This window comes from Calliphora vicina, chromosome 1 (assembly GCF_958450345.1).
Source record: "Calliphora vicina chromosome 1, idCalVici1.1, whole genome shotgun sequence".
NCBI lineage: Eukaryota > Metazoa > Arthropoda > Insecta > Diptera > Calliphoridae > Calliphora > Calliphora vicina.
The window spans coordinates 150099439-150123055 of NC_088780.1; the positions used below are offsets into that span (position 1 = coordinate 150099439).

The following is a 23617-nucleotide window of genomic DNA, read 5'->3' on the forward strand; positions in this document are numbered from 1 at the left end:
ACTTTGAATAAATTTATATTGTACAAATGTTTCAAAGTAAATACAAAAAATATGAAAAAATCCCGCATTTTTAAGACATAAAATTGTTAAAGAATTTTCCAAAAATTAGATAAAATTTGTTCGATTCTATTAAATGTTTAAATGAGGATTAAAAATTCAAATTGGAGAATTTTCTGGAAATTTTGTTTTTGATAAAATATTTGCCTATTTTCTAATATTTAATTTTAGACTGTTCCCTTGGGTAGCTTATTTGTGATTTTGTAATTTAAAATTTCTATATCTGAGATCAAAGATGTCCAATAAATAAATTGTTGTACTCTATGAAAAATAACTTAGATATCTTAAACCCATATTAAACCAATGTTAAAACAATTAAGAAATTAAAGACGGTCAAGCCCGACCATCTAATACCCTACACTGAGTACATGTTCTTTTCGTTTCAAATTTCAATAATATGTTCTTCGTGGGTGATTTTTGGGAGTGGACCTAATATGGGAGCTATGACTAATCATGGACCGATTTTCATGAAATTTAAAAGCGTGATGTCTTTCTATATGGAACTTATTTGTGTTGAATTTAAAGTGATTTTCGGAAGTGGAGCTATGACCAATTATGATGGACCGTTTGCTACGAAATTAGGTCGGTGATTTATATCTATATACAACTTATTTGTGTTGGTTTTTTTTGTGGATATCGACATTTTAAAGACATTTATGGTCTTTAAAACGATTTTTGGAAATGGGATTCGAAAATGGATCGATCCGCACAACATTTTTGAGAAATTTTTATGGTTCTAATTCGGGAGAACATTTTTATGGGGGCACAGTGTAATTCAACCAGTTTCAATATGATTCTTCCTTGGGCCAACATTTATATGGACATCCAAAAACTAAATTTTCTCGTAATCCGCCAATGTCAAATTGGTACACAGGCTAAGCCATAATATATACAAATTGTCAAAATTTACGTTTTAATCCTCATTCATTTTAAATTTAAAATTTTATGATTTATTTAGGCATCAGGTTATAATTGCATTTTTATTTAATCATCTATGGGCAAATGAAATACTTAAATTATGCGCCATCCTAATACTAATGCTATTGAAATACGTTATATTTCTTCTAAATATTAAGTATGTATTATTAAAAGGCCTATTAATTTTAAGTTGAGATTATTAACTTTAAATTTCTTTCAAACATTTAAAGAATTTTATATTTAAAAAAATGAAATATTTTTTAATATACTCTCCATTAATGGGCATGTTGTATTTTTCTTGCAATTTTCTTTAATATTTTTTATGAAGTTCTTAAGTAACTTCGGCTTTAATTCATATTGACGAACAGCAAAAAAATGGTAAATAAAAGTAAGAAGCCATTCAACGATAAAAGAATTTCATTAATATTTGTTTTTGTTATAAGTATTCATATTGTACATGAAATTTGTCACTGCTGACTTCCGTGGCAACATTAAACTCAATAAAATAACAACCCAAAAAGAAAATAAAATGAAAATATGTGAAGAAGAAGAAGAAATACATAGTAGAAGATGTAAACTTTTTAATATACAATTTATTTTCAATGAAAAAAGCATTAACGAAAAATATTTAAAGAACATCAACGAAATGACATAATAAGCATTATTTGTTGAACTCACCTTTAAAGTCTTTTTAAATGCGGCTCGAAAGTCTCTATTGAAATACGCATAAATGATGGGATTCAAGGCTGAATTAAAATAACCAATCCAAAATAATATGCCCACTACGATGCGAGGTGTTGTACAGCTGTCGCACAACGACGATGTTATATACCTGGAAACGGAAATGAAAATAAACACACACACACACGTACGTGAGTAAGTGAACGCACACAGCGGAAACAGCGTAAGTAATGCAGACATTTTGTTTGTTTGTTTGTTTGCCAACAACAACAGTTAACAAATGGAAACGTTTATAGAAAATAAAAGAAGAAGACATGTGAAAAAGGAAGAGAGAGAGAGAGAATAAGATAAAAAACCCAGAAATCGTGAAATTATTATCATTAAAATGTATATGAATAAACTGGTGGAAATGTGTAATAATAAAAAAAGGTAGTAAACATAAAAATAAATTAATATTTGCATGACTTAATACAGTAAAAGCTCCAATAAAAGGTCAAGCATTTGTATAGAAAATGCTTTAGAAATCATAAACTTTAAATTAGAGCTGGTTAGTTCAACTACTATTGATTATGATCAAATTTAAAACTTTTAATTTATTTAAAACTAACGCAAACATTTTTCATTATTTTTCTTTCAAATTAATATACATAAATAAATAGAAGAAAAATACATTTATGTATGTCTCTTTTATTCTAAACTAGCGAACAAGGGGCGAAGCACCTCAATCATAGTAAAATAAAAATGAACTGAAATGGAAAAAGTACGATCATCTGTGATCACTTATATTTTCAACCAAAAATCCATGTTTTATATGAAAATGTACTAAAACAAAAACATGACTGTAAGTCAGTAAATAGTGGTCCAAATGGAAAAAGAACCATAATATGAGATCATTTATATTCGCAGGCATTAAAATAAAGAAAAGTTTTCAGAAACGTTGCCCCATGTATTTAAACTCACTCCGTTTCATGATTCTAGGTCAATTACACTATCTCATCCCTATAAAAAGATACACGCATCCAAAGTTGGAACATGAAAAAATGGCCATATTTTTTACGTTTTTTCAAAAACACATTTTGCATGGAACGTATACAAAATTTTTAAAATTTTTCAAAAGGGAGCAATGTTTGTGGAGCTCCTTGTGAATAAATATAAGCTTTTTGTATAAGTGGTTGGTATTGTTGAAAACCTTAGGACTTGAAGCTTAATAGTTTGGTGAAGTGAAATAATTTTATGAATTTTTCGGACGTCATTTACCTTAGAAACTAAAAAATTATAATATAGGGATTTTTCATGAACAAAAATATAAAGTTTGAATTAATTTAAAATTTCAACGGTTAAAGATAATACATCAAAAATTGGAAATAGTGTAGATCCAAATGTTCTTAAATCAATGGCGATACAATTTTTGACACTTTTTATTTCAAAATACCAAAATTCCTAAAACGGTGAAAATGTATTCCAAAAACTGATTTTATAGCAAAATAACTTTGCACGTATTTAAGTAATATATAGGGCTATATAAGCATGATGCTTTTTTGAGGATCGGACTTTTTATAATTTTTTAATGAAACCAACAAATTTTTTTTTTAATTGTAAAAGGGTGGATAAGTCTGGAGGCCACTAGGTCCACTAAAGTGAGCAAAGTTTTACTTTACACGCTTTAGCATTGAGTTCTCTTTTCGGGTCATATACAAATTTTATATAGTCCCGAAGAAATTTTTTTTCTACAAAAGAAAAAATATAGTTACTTTTTTAAGAAAAAAAACCTAAAAAAATGACAATTTTTTCATGTTCCAACTTTGGATGCGTGTAACTTTTTATGGGATAACTGTTATCATGTAATTTTTATTGTTTTCGAAAGATAATATTTAAAAATAAAATTTTCGAATCTTCGTAGGCCCGACATATCTAAAAGACCAAAAAATATCGAGCAGAAATATAATATATCTTGAACTAAAAGATATAACTTACATATATTTACATATATTTTGTAGATCTCCTTATGGATTATTTACATTTTAAATTTCAGCTTATTTGGATCATACTTTTGGAGATATTTAAAAAAAGTGTGAGACCCGAGATTCGATTTTCTCAAAAAAGGGGTCAAATTGACCCCTAAAGAGGGGAGATCTTCCACAAAAATTATCCCCATAAAATTCCACAATATAACTCTGACAATAAGAATTCTCTCAGATATTAACTTACAACATTTTTTTCAATATATATGTAGTATAATGCTACCTTCGATCAAAAAATTAAAACTTTGACCCATTTAGCTTTTTTTGGGCTAAATTTAGTCCTTTTCAATCTTGTTTAGCCACAAAAAATTAATTTAGCCTTTTTTTAGCCTTTTTTATTTTCATTTAGCCATTTTTATGACTAAATCAAAACTTATATATTTACTCTAATGATCTGAAATTTTTGCTGTTGAAAATTAGTAAAATCAGTTCAAAAAAATTGGTAGAGATATTATGACAAAAATCAACTAAAAATGTTGAACCAGTAAACAATTTAAGCACATACAAATTGTTGGACCTTCCATGCATTCAAAAAATGCCATAACTAATATAGAGAAAATGGACGTTATTTGAATAAAAATTGTTAATGTTTTACGCACGGGTCCGGGCGTTTATAAAATCATATATAGTGTTAAAGAGAATTCTTTTAACTTTATCTGGGCGATGTATTGACGTAAATATAGTACTTTAACAAATATTTTATAACACATGTTTCAAAGACTACAATCCAACCAATTTAGAAAGAAAAATTCAGTTCATTATCGATAATAATTTAGCTATGATCATTTTTATCTGATCAAATATAGAAAATTAACTTTTTTCCAAATTTAAATTAAATATTTATGTTTACATATTTTGGCTACCTTAGTTTTGATATGTTTACTAACTAATGGCAAAATTTATGTTTTTGCCAATGAAAATCAATTCTGTCCGGCGACGTGTATAATTTTTAGAATATTTTTTTTCTGCATGAGAGGCAAATATGCATATATTCACTTATCAAAATATTTTCCATCGAAGTTATGACAAAGGATTACTTTATACATAATTTGTCTTTCATATAAAAAATTTGCCTAGGAGCATTTTGCAGGCCATGTGATAAATATGAGGCTTTAAAAACATCGGCATATGATATACGAGTGGCCCCATAATACGTTAAAGTTAAGGATCAACATACATACAATATTATTATTTTCTTGCACTTGAACGTGTATTATATTCATACATTTGTGTTTGTCTATTCGGCATAGCCAAATGTAACATTCTAAGTTGTTTTTTGTGTCAAATGCATGTATTTTTTTAATTAAAAATGTTAGCCCTTTTTTAGCCACTTTCTAGCCCTTTTGAATTGGCAACACTGCACTTAAGTGACAATTGTCATCACGCTAGATTACATGGGTTGTATAAAATAACCAATTGACTTCAATCTGCGAATAAAAATATATAAATTGTCGTTCGTTAAGTGGTCAGACATTAGTAACAGTTACTGTCAATAAGGGATACATTGACTACTTGCTTAACTGCTGGGATAATACAAGAATGTATCAGCCCACCTCGTCCATCCTTTTATTTTATTTCTCATTTTAACGGAAAAGACTTTGTAGCAGATTTAGGACAAATTTTCTACTTAATTAAATTTATCGGTAGATAACAATATTTTCTTCTGAAGCTGTTTTTAAATGTAGACCCAATTGCATCTTGAAAAATATAAGTTTTTGATTTGAAGATCCCAATTCCATATAAAAAACCACAAAATAGTTTTGTTAATCTAGATTTGAATTTGACGGTTCTGCAATATCGGCTTGGGTTCGACAACGGTTTCCATTCGATGATAGCATCTTTTGCTTCTCTTGATAAGAGAATCCCGACTCAACTTATATTTGGTTGATCTGATAGTCTGCCGGAGTATATGAGAGTTAGGTTTTTTATATGGAATTGGGATCTTCAAATCAAAAAATTATATTTTTCAAGATGCAATTTATTTTAATTTTTTTTTAATGAACTATCTTTGAAGACATATTCTAAAAATCTGTTTTATTTTGAACAAAATCAGCTATACATTAAACATAAATTTAAAGCATTTTGATTTTACAATAAATAAGTTATTAACCAAAAAGGCAAAAGGATGTTATTAAACTAAGCCTTTAACTTTGAACAGAAAAAGAGTCCAGAAAAAGAACTCAAAAAGGAAACGAAGAAAAATAAAAAGTGTTTACTGTAATAATACGGGGAGGGGTTGTGGAATGGAATAATACAAGAATGATTCATTTAACACAGTGACACACATACCAGAGGAAGAAGGGCAGCCAGCATAGCAAAAAGGCACTCATTATAATGCCCAGAGTGCGTGCTGCTTTGCGTTCCCGTCGCATCGTCGTTATGGTTGACTGCTCCACCTGTATGCTGGGACGAGGTTTAGGTATTTGACTTATCTGCAGATGTTTCTCCAGTAATAAAGCAGCGACTTTCGACCTTTTTTGTTTTGTTTGCACGAATGGAATGAATGTTACACATGGACGATGAAAAAGTGTGAAAATTTATTAGCTCAGAAGGAAAGTGGACAGTTTATTTTTTATTTTTTTATTTTACAGATTCTTATTTTAAATTAACTACCAACATTAGTTTAGATGTTGTTGGTAGGTACATGTATAAATGTATAAAAGTTAGAAAGTGCTGAGTTTGTATGACTTTGTTGTTTTTAAGTCTTTTTTATCTGTGTTAGGGATTAAAAAAAAAAGTAAAAATAAAAAATAAACTTACCGGTAAACAAGACGTTCCTGTCTGTCGGCCTCTTGATAAATGCGATAGTACATTGAAAGCATGACAATACCAGGTATCCAGAAACTTACAGACGAACTGACAATGGCATATGCTTTATTGACTTTAAATTCACAGATCTGGAAATGAAAGTAAGATAAATGATTGGCAAAATCTTTTTTTTTTAGTTTTGTTTGAAAGGAAAGCAAAAATTTACGATTTCAACAGAAATGAAATGGGTTGATTTGATTTTCTCTGTACTGTGAGTTGCGTTGTAATTGGTGTTGACGTTTTCATTGTCGTTTGTAAATGTAAAATGCTTTCGCATTGTTTTGTTGGCTGCCTTTTAATTTCGTTTTGATTTCAACATTACGTATCCGTTTCCCTTTTCTTTCTACTCAACACCTGGCGTATGAGTATTATTTTTCTTACTCTAAATTAGCAATTAAATGTTCATCATGCGTAATGAAAATTTAAATGTTCCTTTCTGTTCTAGTCTTTAACTAATGATGATTTAATTACATGTAAGAGTAAGAGAACAAACTTCACGTAAAGAAAAAATCTGTTAATTTTATTTTGAAAACCAATTAATTCATTTAAGTTAACAATTAATTAATTTGTTAGTGTTAAATACATTAAGCAAAATGTGTTTACAATGATTTGCTAAAAATAAACAGAATTTAAACCATGGCGATGATTAAAATTTGAAGGTGGAGATGTTGTTACTTTAATTGGAGTGGCAATAATTCTTTGGTTAAAACTTCTGACAATTAGAAACCAATTGAATGTAACATTAAAAGTATTTATGAATTAATAACTTTATATAATAACTACAATTACCGTAACCGCTAAAATACCGTTACCGATATTCTATAAATATATAATATAACACCCTATACCCAGTGTATGAGCAAATCATTATTCTATTTAAATTTCAATTTCTCCACATAATTTACGATATCTCCAAAAGGGTTAGCCCAATATTATTAAAATAAACTAAGAAAAGTTTAGATTTACATAACCTTTAATCCGTTTATATATTGCATTTTAATCGGCTTAGTAGTTTCAGTGTTATATTAACAAATTGAAGCAAAAAATATATTATTGTAAGTTTGTGTTTTAAAAAAATCATGAAAATTTAAAACATCAGAAATTGTTCAGGTTTATTACTTTATAGCAAACCCACATATAATAGCAACAAAATAAGGTATCGATCATAGAAATCGATTGATTCTTTTGGAATTTATTCACGATTAAGTGAATTCGCTCATTTTCACAAAATTTAACTTTTTTATTTGTTATACATAAAATTGAGTAGTTAATGTTCTTCTTTCGATTGTTTGAATTTTGAAAACATTTTCCCCGTGCTATGTACAAATTATCACATATACAGGCAAATCCCGGTATAACGAACGATATGTTGTCAGGCCCATTCGTTAAATTGAAAAATTCGTTATATCGAGATGTTTTTTTTTATTAATTTTCGACAACTTTTTCTATATTGGAATTTAACTAAACGTATGTCGTTTTGATCCCTAGGTTGGATGAGCGGTGTGACATTAGGAGGCATGAATATCGTCCAAATTGGTACACAGAGAAAACAGATTCGTTGTGGCAACTGAATTTGTCGCCAATCGAATTTTGTCGGTTGCAATTACTATCTCTTAATTCGATTGAAATAACTGAATTATATAGTACACGTAACTGTATTCAAACACAATTCGGTGAAAAGGACTGAAAATATTAGTAGCTATAATCAATAAATTTTCAAACATTCCATTCCATTTCATTCCGTTTATTTAAATTTATTTAAAATATAAAGAAACACAAAATATAATTTAATACATATTGGTACACTATAACATGACAGCACGTTCCAGGTGTCCATACATAAAAGATGAATTGAACGATAGACCAAGACAAATAATGTTGTGCAACCACGACTGAAAACTGAATTTCTTATGCATGATAAGGATTGGTTTTAAATAATATCCGGATGATTAGGGTTTGAATTATTCTTCGTTATCATGATTGTATGCATTTTTGGGGAATTACCTTTCATCTTTGATTCCTTTATACCTAAAACAATATCAATATGTCTTTAATGAAATCATAAGAAAGATTCTTCTACAAAATATGTATGTATGTAGTATTCATTCACATACTTATTTTGTATCCGGATATCAGTTAAAATAATTATGAAACTTACTTTCCCTTGTATTAACCCGCTAATATTAATTATTTAAATCGACTTTTCTGGTTTTTGTTTTCTTTTAAACAAATAATATTGTATTTTAGAATTTAGTTTAATATTTATTTTGAACAAATGTCAAAACTATTTACCATTTTTTATTTTGTATCGGTTGTCAACACCGAATTTGGTTTTCTTACGTCTTAATCGAATTTTTCGATCACAATCATTAATATTGTTGATTTAATTCGATTGTCATTTCCGAATCTATCGAGTAAAGCTTAGTAAAGACACAAACCGGTTAAATATTCTTATTTTACAGTTGCTAGAACCTCAATTCAATTATGATTATGATTTTTCAATTCTAAACATAGAAAAACTGTAAAATGTATACTTTTTTAATAATTACAATAATTTTTCAGTTTACGTTATTAAATGTTTATAATAAATACCGAATTCCGACCAATTTGTTTTCTGTGTGTATATTTTTAGTAGTTTTTACTAATTTTTCTTCTGGAGGATGGCTTGTTGCATTATCCATGATTAATAAAGCCTTCATTGTAAGGGATTTCGATTCTGAAAATGATTCAACCTGCAGAAAATTAAACTCAGGGACAAACATTTAAAATAACAGATTTTGAAGATTCCACTTAATTTATGTAAACATAATTTACAGGAAACACTTAGTCACGATAAAATGTTTGTTTTTATTTTCTTCAAAATAAATGTTGATAATTTTGTTATTCCATATTTCATTCATTCATCCAAATTTTTAGTTTTTCTTTCAATGAAATTCTTCTACGGTTTCCCATACTTAATTCACGTGAATTATAGCCTGTTTCACAATATCGAATGAAAGATTTCGTTCCCATTCTAAGCGAAAGAAAGCTGATTTTGGATTCCCTAACTACATGTTTATGTGAATCAGTTTTCTTTCGCTTAGAATGCGAACGAAATCTTTCATTCGATATTGTGAAAACAAGCAATTAAAACAACTATAGAAAAAATGTCAGCACCTATTAATAAAGAGAGTAACCATTGAAAACGGTAATGTAACGACTTATTTTCTTATTTTCACATTCTTTACTACTTTTGTTATTTATACTTTCTGTTCGTTATATTGAGCGTACAATTTTCGAAATATTCGCTATATAAGGTTGTCAATTTTAAAAATGTGGTCGTTTGTTTGATTTTGTTTGTTTTTTCTCATCATTCGTTATATCGAGCATACAATTTTTGAAACGTTCGTTATATAAGGTAGTCAATGTAACTAATTTGACCGTGCGTTAAATCGGATTTTCGTTAAAGTGAGATTCGTTATACCGGGATTTGCCTGTATATTGCGTTTTAATCGGCTTATATAATAACAAATTTAAGGAGTTATAATAACAAATTTAAGCAAAAAATATATTTTTTATGTGAAAATATAAAATTTTTTTGTTTCAAAAAAATCATGAAAATTAAAACGGCAGAAATTGTATGGAATTATTGTTTTGTCGCAAAGCCACATGTAATTGGAACAAAAAGAGATATCGATCATAAAAATCTATGGATTATTTTCGTATTTATTTACAATTAAGTGAATTCGCTTATTTTCAGAAAATTGTATGTGCGTACAAGCGTGTACTTTGAGTGTAAATTTTACATGTGTTTTGTTATTGTAACAAAAGGTTTAACAAAAACAAAACACATGTAAAATGTACACTCAAAGTACGTGCTAACCCAAACTAAAGTAATGTCATGCTAAATTATATACAGAATTTAAAAAATATAAACTAATCTTAATGGGCTAATCAGGGTAGTTCGTTATATCACATGGCCTAACTCTCATATACTCCGGCAGACTATCAGATCAACCAAATATAAGTTGATTCGGGATTCTCTTATCAAGAGAAGCAAAATATGCTATCATCGAATGGAAACCGTTTTCGAACCCAAGCCGATATTGCAGAACCGTCGGTGAAAGAGGATTTCTACGGCATCTTAACTATGGTTAATGCATGTATAAACCGGTAGAATGACCGAAAATGACGAGCTCTTCCTGGAAACATGCATGAATATCAACTTGGTCATTGGTGGAACTTTATTTCCTCACAAAAAGGTGCACAAGGTGACTTGGATCTCCCCCGATAATGTCACAGGAAATCAAATCTACTCTATAGCTGTTAGCCGAAAATAGAGAGGGTCGTTGCTAGATGTTCGAATCAAGCGTTTGGTTTCAGAGACCCCTAAATCTATATAAAACCACCATAAAACCACCACTGAATAATTGTGTCCAGCTAGATTTGAATTTAAAACATGAAAAGTGCTCCGATAGATTGTTAGTTGAGTTTTTTCAGGTGCAGATATAGGCAAAGATTGCATTAAACGTGATCGATATTAGTTAGAAGCTATGTTCAAAGCTACGTTCTCCTAGATAATACACTATTCAATTACACATATTTCTGACTAACCTTCTGGGTGAAATTTTCATTCCTATTATTAATTTTTTCACAGATGACAGTCATTGGCCGGACATTAAAACATTTCATAATAAAAGTACATCAAACATAATGCCATTTATATCATAATTTATAAATTTATGTACGAGCACATACCCATTGATTAAACATTCATCAATCAATCAGCAATAATATAATAAATATTTGTATTTAAATACTCGCAACAGTCTTTGACTATTCCAGTAACACATTTTATGTAATGAAATTTCATTTTAAAATTCATTTATAATTCATAACAAAATATTTATGTATTTAATTCAATTAAACACATGCTCCTTCTTTAAATTGGTTAATCATTTAACAATTTAATTTAATACTTAAATATATAATTTGTTATTGTTGCCATGTTTATACACATGAACCTCAAGCTCACAAACTCATGTTTGGAAGTTACCCAGCAGTTCTGCAATGACTACAAACAAATTCAGTCTATTGTCTAACGCAGAATCCAATTTATAAACATATTTTAGGGTCATTTGTCACGTTTGTACACAATTGGTTACATTATACATTCCAGGTATGCTAGCGTGAAGTCAGTCGTCACTATAGTGTCTCTAAGTAATCTAGGGTGTAGTGACTTTAAAGTTCTTTAGTAACTAGTTCGGGACACTTAGCTAGAACTACTGGGTACATACTGGTATTTCTACATAACAACATAGAATGCAAAATTAAATATTTAATACTGGTCAGAGACTGACACGTACAAAGTAAACATGCATCAGAGATGTGAATTGATAATCTCTAAATGTACCAATGGAAAATTGTACCAGAGCCGAATTTATTTTTTTTTTCTGATCGGAATTTTAAATTTAGACCAAATACAAATGTGGACTTTTAGTCCAATAAACACGCAAATTGGGATTATTTCTTTGGTTTTTGGGAATTGGTGGAATTGCTTTTCCTAAATCTTATATTTGTTTCCACATTGACATTTGGTGTCAAAAGTTGTACCGACATAAAAATTACATTTCGATATGTTAATGCACAAAAATGTTATCAAAAAGTATCATGAGATGAAAGAAAAACTCCCTTTGTGAATATTCAATCATTCATGATAACATCTCCTCAATTACATGATTATTGATTCATTGAAGGTAAAATTAATGACGTTATTCTATATTCCAGATCACATATTTTAATTTGTCCTCGTTTTTTCTCGTTTGTAGTAAGAGTTTTTGGTATCTGGAATTCTCTTTTACCATACAGTGAAAGAAGTGGTCACTCTGTTTCCGAATATAAAAGCCAGATTAAGTCAAATCTTTAATATTTTGAATGTTTTTGGCGAAGGTGGTAATATGATATTATTTTTAATTTCTTTGATTTTTAAGATATTTTTTTAAAGAAAACTATTCACGTCCATGATATTTTTATTTAGATTTAAGTTAAAAACATATAATATACAAATTATTTAATTATAAATTAATATTGTTATGAAATTGTACTTGAATTCAAATATAACGATTTAACGGCTGATTTAAAGTTGCATAATGTTATTTCAAAACAGTGCCTCTCAAACTGTAACTGTATCTGTGGGCAGTATTAACATTAAATACAAGCTTTGAGTTAATCATTGATCGTAAGTATGGCAACGCTGAATGTTTGCTGCTACTCGTATATTCGAATGCGAATATTCGAGTTTTGACAGTTAAAGAACATTGTAGAAAGTTCTCCAGAGATGGCGTGTGTATTCGAAAGCTCTAGGCTTCGAATATACGAGCTTTGACAGTTAAAGAACAATCTAGAGTGCAGATGGCAGTGTTATAAATAGTGACATAGGTTGCAGTCGTGAGTTCAGTTTCTCAGATTCGAATTCATTCATTCGAATAAAAATCAATTGAATGCCTTAAAGTGTTCTGTATTTTCCAGTGAATTCTTGTACATTATAAAGTGTGTCTGTATTTCTGCGAATTTATAAACGTGTATAAAAAACACTAAGCGACTATTTAATTCTGTTGTTTTACATTTTAAATAAGTAAAGAGTTGTTACAATTTTTAAACTACTAAACGGCTTTTATTTGCAAACAAAAGTATCCGGTTTATTTAAAGAAAATAAACTAACGTTTTGAAAAGGTTAAAACGTAACAATATAAATAATAATGTTAAATATAAGTGCCATCATTTTGTAATCAATTTGGCCATTTTTGGCTTACAGATTATCAATGAAGAAAGGGCGTATTCGAAAAATATGACATGGTTTTTATACCAAAATGTTCTCTAAAACAGAAAAACATAATGAAGTGGTTGGGAATTTTGCCTCACCCACTTTATAGTCCAGACCGTGGTCCATCCGATTACTATATGTTTCGATCGATGCAGAACGCTCTCTCTGGAATACGCTTCACTTTGGAACAGAGTATCCGATATTAGCTTGATTCGTTCTTGGCTTCAAGAGATGAGGAGTCCTATTGGCTCGGAATCCATATGTTGCCAGAAAGATGGGAAAGGTCATAGATAACAATGGGCAACACATTGAATAAATTTATATTGTACAAATGTTTCCTAGCAAAATGCAAACAATTTGAAAAAAAAACCGTATCTACCGAAAAACAGCCAAATGTTGGGAAGTTGGTAACCACTAATTTTTTGAAGGCTCTCCTAGTGTATATAAATAAATACACGCATATATGTTTGTATGTTTGAGTGTTTATTTGTGATTGTTTATAAATACTTATCCGTACATAAATACTCAACGGTATATACAAGGATAACAGAATATAAGAGTGTCAAGTATAAGCATCAATTATTTATTATTATTTATAATTCAAGGATACATAGATGTATATTTATCCTTATAGCATTTCACATAAATGTGGATACCATATTTTACATACAAATGTAACTAAATATATATTTTCATACGTATATATTTATTTAGCACAAAATATTTATTTTAATGTAGATATTATACTCGCATAAAACTTTATACGCTTTTACCTGTAATTTACTTTATTTTATTCTACTAATAAATAAAGTTTTATACGTTATTTTGAAGTTTATTTCTATTAATTTAACACTAGATAGTGGATGTAAATACTTAAAGTTTAGACTTCAGCCAAAAGGGGACAGAAAAATACTTTTGAAACAATTTTAGCTGAAGGTATAGAATCCTAAGAATTAGAATAAATTTTTACAAATTATTTGTATTTTAATGAACTGGTCAACCATTAAGAAAGACAATTGATTTAATTTTTTGTCTTTGTCAAGCCAAGAATTCTATGGGATTTTTATGGATGGCAATCAGTTCTTTATGAAAGCACTTTGATAATTGACATAAAAATTCAATTAAATAAATGCCAATGAGTTGGATTAAAATAGATTTTTCTTCAAAATAATTAAAAAAGTTTTAAGAGCTCAATATAATGTATAATATGAAGGAGTTTATTAATTTTTAATTCTGTTATTTTCATTGTGAGAGTGTTTAGAAATGAAAATAAGCAGTTTTTCATAAATATTTTAATAAATATCTTTGGGAAGTGTTGTGTAAAATAAGCAGTACCTTCCATAATTTATGGTTTACACTTAATTTTAAATAAAATTCAAATATTTATCTCTTAAGTAAGTATTCATTCACATAAAACACCCACTTTCATGTAATAAATCTTTAAATACATATTACTCCTCCTCCTGATCCTTTTCCTGCTATGTGTTATGCCACAAACAACCTTAAAAATAAACCCGTAATTGAAAATTAACATTAAGATTTATTTGCGAAAAAAAATATGTTTCGTTTATACGAAATTTCACTTCTGTTTTTAACACATAAATTAAATACTGATTATGTTAATGAACAACATTCCTTACATGTTTATGCCATAAATACACAAAATCTAGGTCATGAGTTTGGAACATAAGAATGTTTGAATATTAATTAAGTTAATTAAATCAAACTAATGTTGTCGCTTTGTCTGAAAGGTAATTAAATTTATACATATGTATGAATGCAAGAGTACATGTGAGTGACATTACATCAAATGATACGTATGTAGATTAGGGTGATCCATACAAGCATGGGGGAAAAAATAAATTTAAGTCGTATAAATCCTCCAATTTCCATTTAGAATGAAAATCATAATAGAAGTCACACAAGCTTAATAAACAAATCAATTGATGTCATTCTATATAATTTATACCCCATTTTTTTATAATACCATATACTTTGATTTCCGATACGAATAAGTTGCAAACAATTTTAGATTATAAACTACTTTCAGTTCTCCGTTTATTCCGTTAAACAGTAAATCGTCCTAGTACAAACTTTTTAGGAGAGTTTACTTCAAAATTCATTTATTTCTAAGTAGCATCCTAATTCACATCTATAGACATGTTTTATAAGAGTCTGTTTACACACAAGTATATGAATATTTATGTTAAAAGTAAGTAAATATTTTTTTGAGAAAAATTCAATTTAAAGTACTAATATTAGCACATTATTATTATCAGCACATGTAATGTGTCTGTTTATTTATATGTTTGTTTGTCTGTGACTTATAGGAGCCTAAACCTCTGAACCGATCCTCTTGAAATTTTTACTGTATGTTCCCATATATCTGGAAGAAACAATTTTTTATTTTGAAATTTCAAGGGAGCCCACAGTGGAAAATTTTGGTCATTTTCGGATAAAAAAATCTGTAACTTTTGAATGGATGAAGATTTTTATATCCTACACCACCATAGTGGGGAGGGTATTATGCGTTTGTTCAGATGTTTGTAACGCCCAAAAATATTAGTCTAACACCCACCTTAAAGTATACCGATCGACTTAGAATCACTTTCTGAGTCGATTAAACGATGTCCGTCCGTCTGGTCGGCTGGCTGGCTGTCCATGTAAACCTTGTGCGCAGAGTACAGGTCGCAATTTTGAAGATATTTCGATCAAATTTGGTATTTTTATTTGGTATGATTATTTTTTCGGCTTAAGGACCAATCCTGTTGAAACTGGCTGAAATCGGTCCATTATTTCACCTAGCCCCCATTCAAATGTCCTCCCGAAATTGGACTTTATCGGTCATAAATGTTTAATTTATATATTTATCTCCACAAATTCCGCTCCAAATAAGTTTTATATATACAAAATTCATGTCGCCAAATTTTGTTACGATCGGTCCATAATTGGTCATAGCCCCCATATAACCCCACTTCCGAAAATCACTCAATAATATAAATTATTGAAATTTTAAAAGAAAATTTTTTTTTGCTCTTTTACTTAGTGTAGGGTATTATATGGTCGGTCTTGACCGACCATACCTTCTTACTTGTTTTTTGTTGAATAGGTGGGACTTTAAGCTTTAATATGTATTTTTAGTCATAAAAATAGAATTATTAAAAAAAGTTACGAACGGTTAAAAATAGATTTTTGATTTTTTTTTGAGATTTTGTATAAAAGTAATAGTACTACAGTACCTCTAACTCACATATTTTTAGACCGATTTCAAAATTTTAAACAATTATGAAAGATATCGAATTAATCTCTCATAAATGACTGCATATTTTATGAAATTATGTAAGTTATTATAAAGAGTTTCGCATTTTTTTTATTTTTTTCATAATTTTTCTAATTCAACAATAGTTATTTTAATTTTTTTATATGAAATCCTATTTTTTTCGCACCGTATTTTCAAGACAATTTTATGTAGACAAAAATGAGATATTTCTTGTTAAAATCGTTTTATATTTGCAAAAGTTATTAAACTTTTTCGAAAAAAGTTCGAAAAAAATTACCTTGTAAATTAAAAATTGTAAAAAAAAAATTTATTCTTAATAACTTTCACAATTTTCATCCGGTTAAAAAAATTAAAACAGTATTTTGTTAAGAACTAAATTTACTTTATATACAGTTATAAATTTGTATAAGGTTTAATAGCAAAATAAGCTATGAAATCAAAAAAAGTTGATAATTTTTTTCTTTTTAAATTTCTGAGTTGCTCAACATTGGCATGCAATTTGTTTATAGGCACCAAAAGGCAGCTAATTTTGATATATCTTTTTGAAAATAAGTTAAACTTTCATTCCCTGTTAAAACTAGATCTGTAGCAAATGGCGACAATAGTTAAAATCCTAGACAAAGTTGCGTAAATTTCAAATCTGCTAAAAATATATACAAAACTCATTACAAAGAATCTGGAATCTGGACAACAAGGTATAACAATCCTAAAAAAAATAATTATAAATATTAAAAATACACCCTTGAATATGGTATAATTTTAACACCCCAAATTTTTAAAGTCGAAAGTAATGTGTTCTGTTGCCATTTTCGAATACTCCTGTTGACATAATAACTATAATTTCTTTAAATAATTATTGCTTGACATCTTAGCTTTACGGTAGAACTTGTTTTATGGTTAATTTCAATAATTTGCAAAAATCAATTATGAGATGCATTCACCTTATATAATCCACTGTGGGGCGTTGCACCTCCCATACAAAGTAAATAGTTATTATGGAAAATCTGATGAACTATAATTGTAAAAGCCGCAAAACTTTTCGGGATTTACTTCAGTAACATTGTGCGCTGCTTTGCTGAAAATGGGCGTGGCACAACCCATACAAAGTAAATATTTATTTTCGAATATCAGGAGTACTATAATTGTGAAAGTCTTCAAACTTAAATTTATTTAATTTTTAATAAAATCCTTTCACATTTTTTGATTTCACTACGATAGAGGCGGGTTTAGCTAGTGTTTAATATAAATGTAATTATAAAATTCATAATTAAATATTATTTTTAATTTAGAGGATTTAAAACAGTTATTTTCAACGATTTTCATAAATTCACAATTTCTAGCCAAAAAATTATATGTCATTATTAGGCAACCAAAATATGCACTTAAAAATTAAAAATATGCACTTGAAAATACATATGTAGTTTATTATAGGATTAAATTTCACCCTAACTATGAAAGAAATTTTAAAGTTAATTTTTGTTAAAGTCGAATTTATTTTAAAATATAACTTTTGTTATACCCTACACCACCGTAGTGGGGAGGGTATATTGGGTTGGTGCTGATGTTTGTAACGTGCAGAAATACAGTCCCAATACCCACCTTAAAGTATACCAATCTGCTCAGGATTACTTTCTGAGACGATTTAGCTTATATTTAGATAATTCGACAAAATTTGGTACAAGTTCTTCCATTGCCCCAAGGACGAAACCTATTGAATTTGGTTAGAATCGGTCTATTATTTCTCTTAGCCCCCATACGATTGCCCTATCTGAAAATAGTTAAGCTCTCATAAATATCTTAGTTATATAGATATCCAAAGCAAATTCAGCAAAACTAAGTTGTATACAAGTCGAACTTGCCTCACCAAATTTTGTGATGATCGGTCCAAAATTAGCCATAGCAACCGAAATTGTTGCAAACAAATTCGGCTGCTATCATGAATCTGTTTTCTCTGTGTAGCACAAATTTCTTAAAAATGTTAGTATTCCAATTAAATTCCATAGAAATAATTTATATCTATACAAAAGTCATGTCACTAAATTTTATAACGCTCGTAGCTCCCATATAATGCCCACTTCCGAAAATCATTTTAATGGGTATAGATTTCTTAAAAATGTTGGCATTGAAATAAATTTCAACACAAATAGGTTTCATATATACAGAAGTCATGCCACCTAATTTGTTGGTGATTGGTCTATAATTAGATTGGTGTAGGGTATCATAGGGTCGGACGTGACCGACTATACTTTCTTACTTGTTTTAAATGATATATTGGCATAAGTTATATTTAACCACAATTTAATAATTTATTTGATATTACTTTCTGTATAAAGAATTTACAAATTACTTTTGATTATGTTATCAACTTTTTTCTTTTTCTTAACATTTGGCCACAGTTTTTATTACTTTTGTCTTGATATTTATTAAGTTATCGTATACTAAGTTGTAAAAATGTTGCTTGTGTTCTGAAAACCATAAAGTAATTATGTTTTTGCATTAACATTTACTTAATGTCTTTTGTTTCTGTCGAGCAAACAGCAAAATAATAGAATTGAAAAAGAGTGAATCTAAGAAAGTCCCAACACGTATAGATTGATATAAAAGTGGGTGTTAACAAAAGAGGTATTATGTTGAAAACTCAATTTTATAGGAATTGTAAAAAATCCAACTGAATTATTTTATGGTTCGGAAATTTTCTTTATGCCGTTTAATAGAGATTTCAAAGAACTTTCATATTTTATTAAAATTGATATCTGGCAACTGAGATTTTTTTTGATAACGAAATAGTAATGTCAGCTAACATCATTTTGACAAAGGAATTGTTTGTTATCTCATTTGGATACAAATTATCAGCTACGTGGTGTCAACATGTGAATACTGATTTGTTCCCTTGGATAAAATTCTCATGGGGAAAATTAGTAGAAGCTGAAAGAGGTTATTTCGTCGGTTCATTGATAATGTTGGACCAATCTTTTCATAAATTTAACTATGAAATAAGCAAGACTTTCACTTGTGTTAAAAACATTAACAACTTTTATTTTTTTATCCCCATTATTATGAGATTTCTTTTAACACATCCTATTGAATTACTCAATTTTTACATACTTTTAAGACTCACTTAACTCCTGCTTTAAGATTTTTGTTTTAAACGAAAAGTAAGTAACAGCAAATAATAAAATCTAAATATGATAATGGAAAAACACAGATAAGGACACACTATAACCAATACTACTACTATTTTAATAAAGCACTCAACACATACGAGCTCAATATTAAATTTAATGTTCAAGTACTAAACGCATTTCATCTCAGATAAATCAATTTCCATATACAAAACAAAAACAATAACTACAGCAACAAAGTAAATGGTGTATAGACTCATTTCATCCAACTCATCTTGAGGCATTTTTACCTTTAACTTAATGTAGATACATACATACATATATAAACAAATGCATTAGATACTCATAGAGTAAAAGATGGAAAACCGTGGAAATGAATTGGTTGGAAAAATGTGATGTTTGCCTGCAGGCGTAATTTACACACATACATACATATACACATGTATGTATACTAGGGTGGGACGATTTGTAAGGACATAAATTTGTCTATATTGTGCCATCGATCCATATAATACCCTACAATAAGTAAAAGAGCAAAAAAAATTTTCTTTTAAAATTTCAATAATTTATATTTTTGAGTGATTTTCGGAAGTGGGGTTATATGGGGGCTATGACCAATTATGGACCGATCACCATGAAATTAGATCGTGTTATTTATGTCTATATGAAAGTTATTTATGTTGAATTTGGTGTATATACCGGAATTTTTAAGAGATTTATGCACGTTAAAGTGATTTTCGGAAGCGGGTCTATATGGGAGCTATGACTAATTATGGACCGATCGTAACAAAATTTGGTGACATGAATTTTGTGTATATAAAACTTATTTGGAGCGGAATTTGTGGAGATACATATATAAACAAGTAAGAAAGTATGGTCGGTCAAGCCCGACAATATAATACCCTACACTAAGTAAAAGAGCTAAACTATTTTTCTTTTAAAATTTCAATAATTTATATTTTTTAGTGATTTTCGGAAGTGGGGTTATATGGGGGCTATGACCAATTATGGACCGATCACCATGAAATTAGGTCGTGTGATTTATGTCTATATTAAAGTTAACTATGTTGAATTTTGTGTGTTTACCAACATTTTTAAGCGATTTATGCACGTTAAAGTGATTTTCGGAAGCGGGTCTATATGGGAGCTATGACTAATTATGGACCGATCGTAACAAAATTTGGTGACATGAATTTTGTATATATAAAACTTATTTGGAGTGCAATTTGTGGAGATACATTTATAAATTAAACATTTATGACCGATAAAGTCCAATTTCGGGAGGACATTTGTATGGGACCGTGAAATAGGTGAAATAGTGGACCGATTTCAGCCAGTTTCAATAGGCTTGGTCCTTGAGCCGAAAAAATAATATGTACCAAATTTGATCGAAATATCTTCAAAATTACGACCTGTACTCTGCGTACAAGGTTTACATTGACAGCCAGCCAGCCAGCCAGTCGACCAGACGGACGGACGGACGGACATCGCTTAATCGACTCAGAAAGTGATTCTAAGTCGATCGGTATATTTTAAGGTGGGTGTTAGACTAATATTTTTGGGCGTTACAAACATCTGCACAAACGCATAATACCCTCCCCACTATGGTGGTGCAGGGTATAATTAAACATTTATGACCGATAAAGTCCAATTTCGGGAGGACATTTGTATGGGGGCTAGGTGAAATAAAGGACCGATTTCAGCCAGTTTCAATAGGCTTGGTCCTTGAGCCGAAAAAATAATATGTACCAAATTTGATCGAAATATCTTCAAAATTGCGACCTGTACTCTGCGCACAAGGTTTACATGGACAGCCAGCCAGCCGACCAGACGGACGGACGGACATCGCTTAATCGACTCAGAAAGTGATTCTAAGTCGATCGGTATACTTTAAGGTTTGTGTTAGACTAATATTTTTAGGCGTTACAAACATCTGCACAAACGTACAATACCCTCCCCACTATGGTGGTGTAGGGTGGCGTCCAAATTTCAATTCATTGACTTTTTCTCAACTTTTATTTTTAAGGTTTTTTTTAGTAGGTAATAAAAAAATCGGCTGATTTAATTTTTCTTGAATATTACCTTTTCAAGGTGAACTTGTACGCTAAAAACGATACACAGTGATATAAAACAAGTAAGAGAGCCGAATCTTATTTACCCTTCACCAAATTATACTACAAAATAAAAAATTGAAATATTTTTAAGTGAACAAAATTTTTTTTTCAGTTTTGAAAAAAAAAAAATTTCGAATTGTTTTTTTTAAATTTTAAAATTTTTGTTTTTAAATTTAAATTTTTTTTTAAATTTTAAAATTTTTTTTTTGTTTTTTTGGTATATATGGTCTTATATATGTCGTTGCAAAGGTCTTTGAAATATCTATAATTAGATATCCATATAGTCTATATTAATGACTTAGTAATCCAGATATAGGTAAAAAATCGAGGTTGTCCTGGTTTTTATCTCATATCTCAGCCATTTGTGGACCGATTTTGCTGATTTTAAATAGCAAACTTCTCGAAAGCATGTCTAACAGAATTAATGAAGATTTGGATCCCGAAGATATCAGGGGTCTTCAGAAAATTGATTTCAACAGACAGACGGACATGGCTTAATCGACTCCGCTATCTATAAGGATCCAGAATATATATACTTTATAGGGTCGGAAATGAAAAATGTAGAAATTATAAACGGATTGACAAACTTATATATACCCTTCTCACGAAGGTGAAGGGTATAAAAAGAGGGAAATAAATCTGTAACTTCTACCCCCTTAATCCGATTTGAATGAAAATTGACATGCGAAGTCCATGCACCAAGGGGTCCCCAAAATAGGATACCTTGGGTCTGTCCAATTTTTAAAACGATCGTATTCCTTCTTCTGTGTTCCGATTTCAAAAAAATTTCATATATAGAACATATTCGTCGCACTACAAGAAACCTCGTCGCACAGTGGCTCAGGATCGTTTTTCTTCGGTGAAAACTCTGTAACCGATAGAGATATTTTAGAATTTTTTTTGGAAAAAATGCTATCGCCATCGGTTGAAAACCTTGGAAAGGTAATATTAAAAAAACCTTTAAATCAGCCGATTTTTTTTATTACCTACAAAAAAACCTTAATAATAAAAATTGAGAAAAAGTAAAAAAAAAATAATTTTGGTCGCCTCGGAAATGAGTTTTTGATATGTCATAGTGGAACTTTTTTTTCCTCATGCCAAAAGCTTTCGAATCGATGGCAAAATATTAAGAAATTTTTGTCCTTACAAATCGGCAAACCCTAATGAGTATATATTAAATACATTTGAATAAATGTACCCCATTGGGGGATCTTATTAGAAGAACAGAACAGTGATAAGGGAAGTGTTCTATTATGTTTTGTTGGCTTTTGTATGTATTTTTGTATTGACTTGTATTAAAAGTGTGTCGATGACCTTCAAAGTTTGTAGACAGTTTTATATTAAAAATGGAATAGAATTTTAGTTTCACATACAGGAATATGTACAAATAAAAAGTGGGAGTATTGAAACATGTATCTTGAGTTTTCTAAGAGTTTTTGGTTGTACGAAATTTATCACAATGATTTTATCATATAAAATTAACAAAATAAATTTTTAATATAATTTTTATGTTTTTAGTCTCAAATGTCTAATACTTTTAAACAAGTGTTACTTGATGATTTGAATTATATTCCGGCAGATTCTTTAATAATGAAAACTGTGGAAGATTAAAGTTGGACAATAAAGCAGTAGCTAAACAAATAAGAATGATATTCAACTCTGTGTACAATTAGAATTACTATACTCGCCTCAACATGGAACGTCATTCAAACACACTTAGTGTAAAAAATACAACAACAATCAAAATACAACCCATTAAAATTATATACACATTAAAATCTAAGGAAAAGTATCAATTTTTATTAAATTTCATA

The 23617-nt window shown here is 29.2% G+C and overlaps 1 protein-coding gene across 1 annotated transcript in view; it reads right to left on the reverse strand.

Annotated features, from left to right (window-relative positions):
* Window positions 1-23617, reverse strand: part of Octbeta1R (Octopamine beta1 receptor) — a 138530-nt gene that overhangs the window by 8801 nt on the left and 106112 nt on the right. Inside the window, exons 8-10 of the mRNA XM_065503266.1 lie at window positions 6438-6574; window positions 5967-6149; window positions 1654-1807 (exon numbers count right to left, since the gene is read on the reverse strand). Coding sequence (XP_065359338.1) covers window positions 1654-1807; window positions 5967-6149; window positions 6438-6574 — 474 coding nt within the window. The remainder of the gene's footprint in view (window positions 1-1653; window positions 1808-5966; window positions 6150-6437; window positions 6575-23617) is intronic.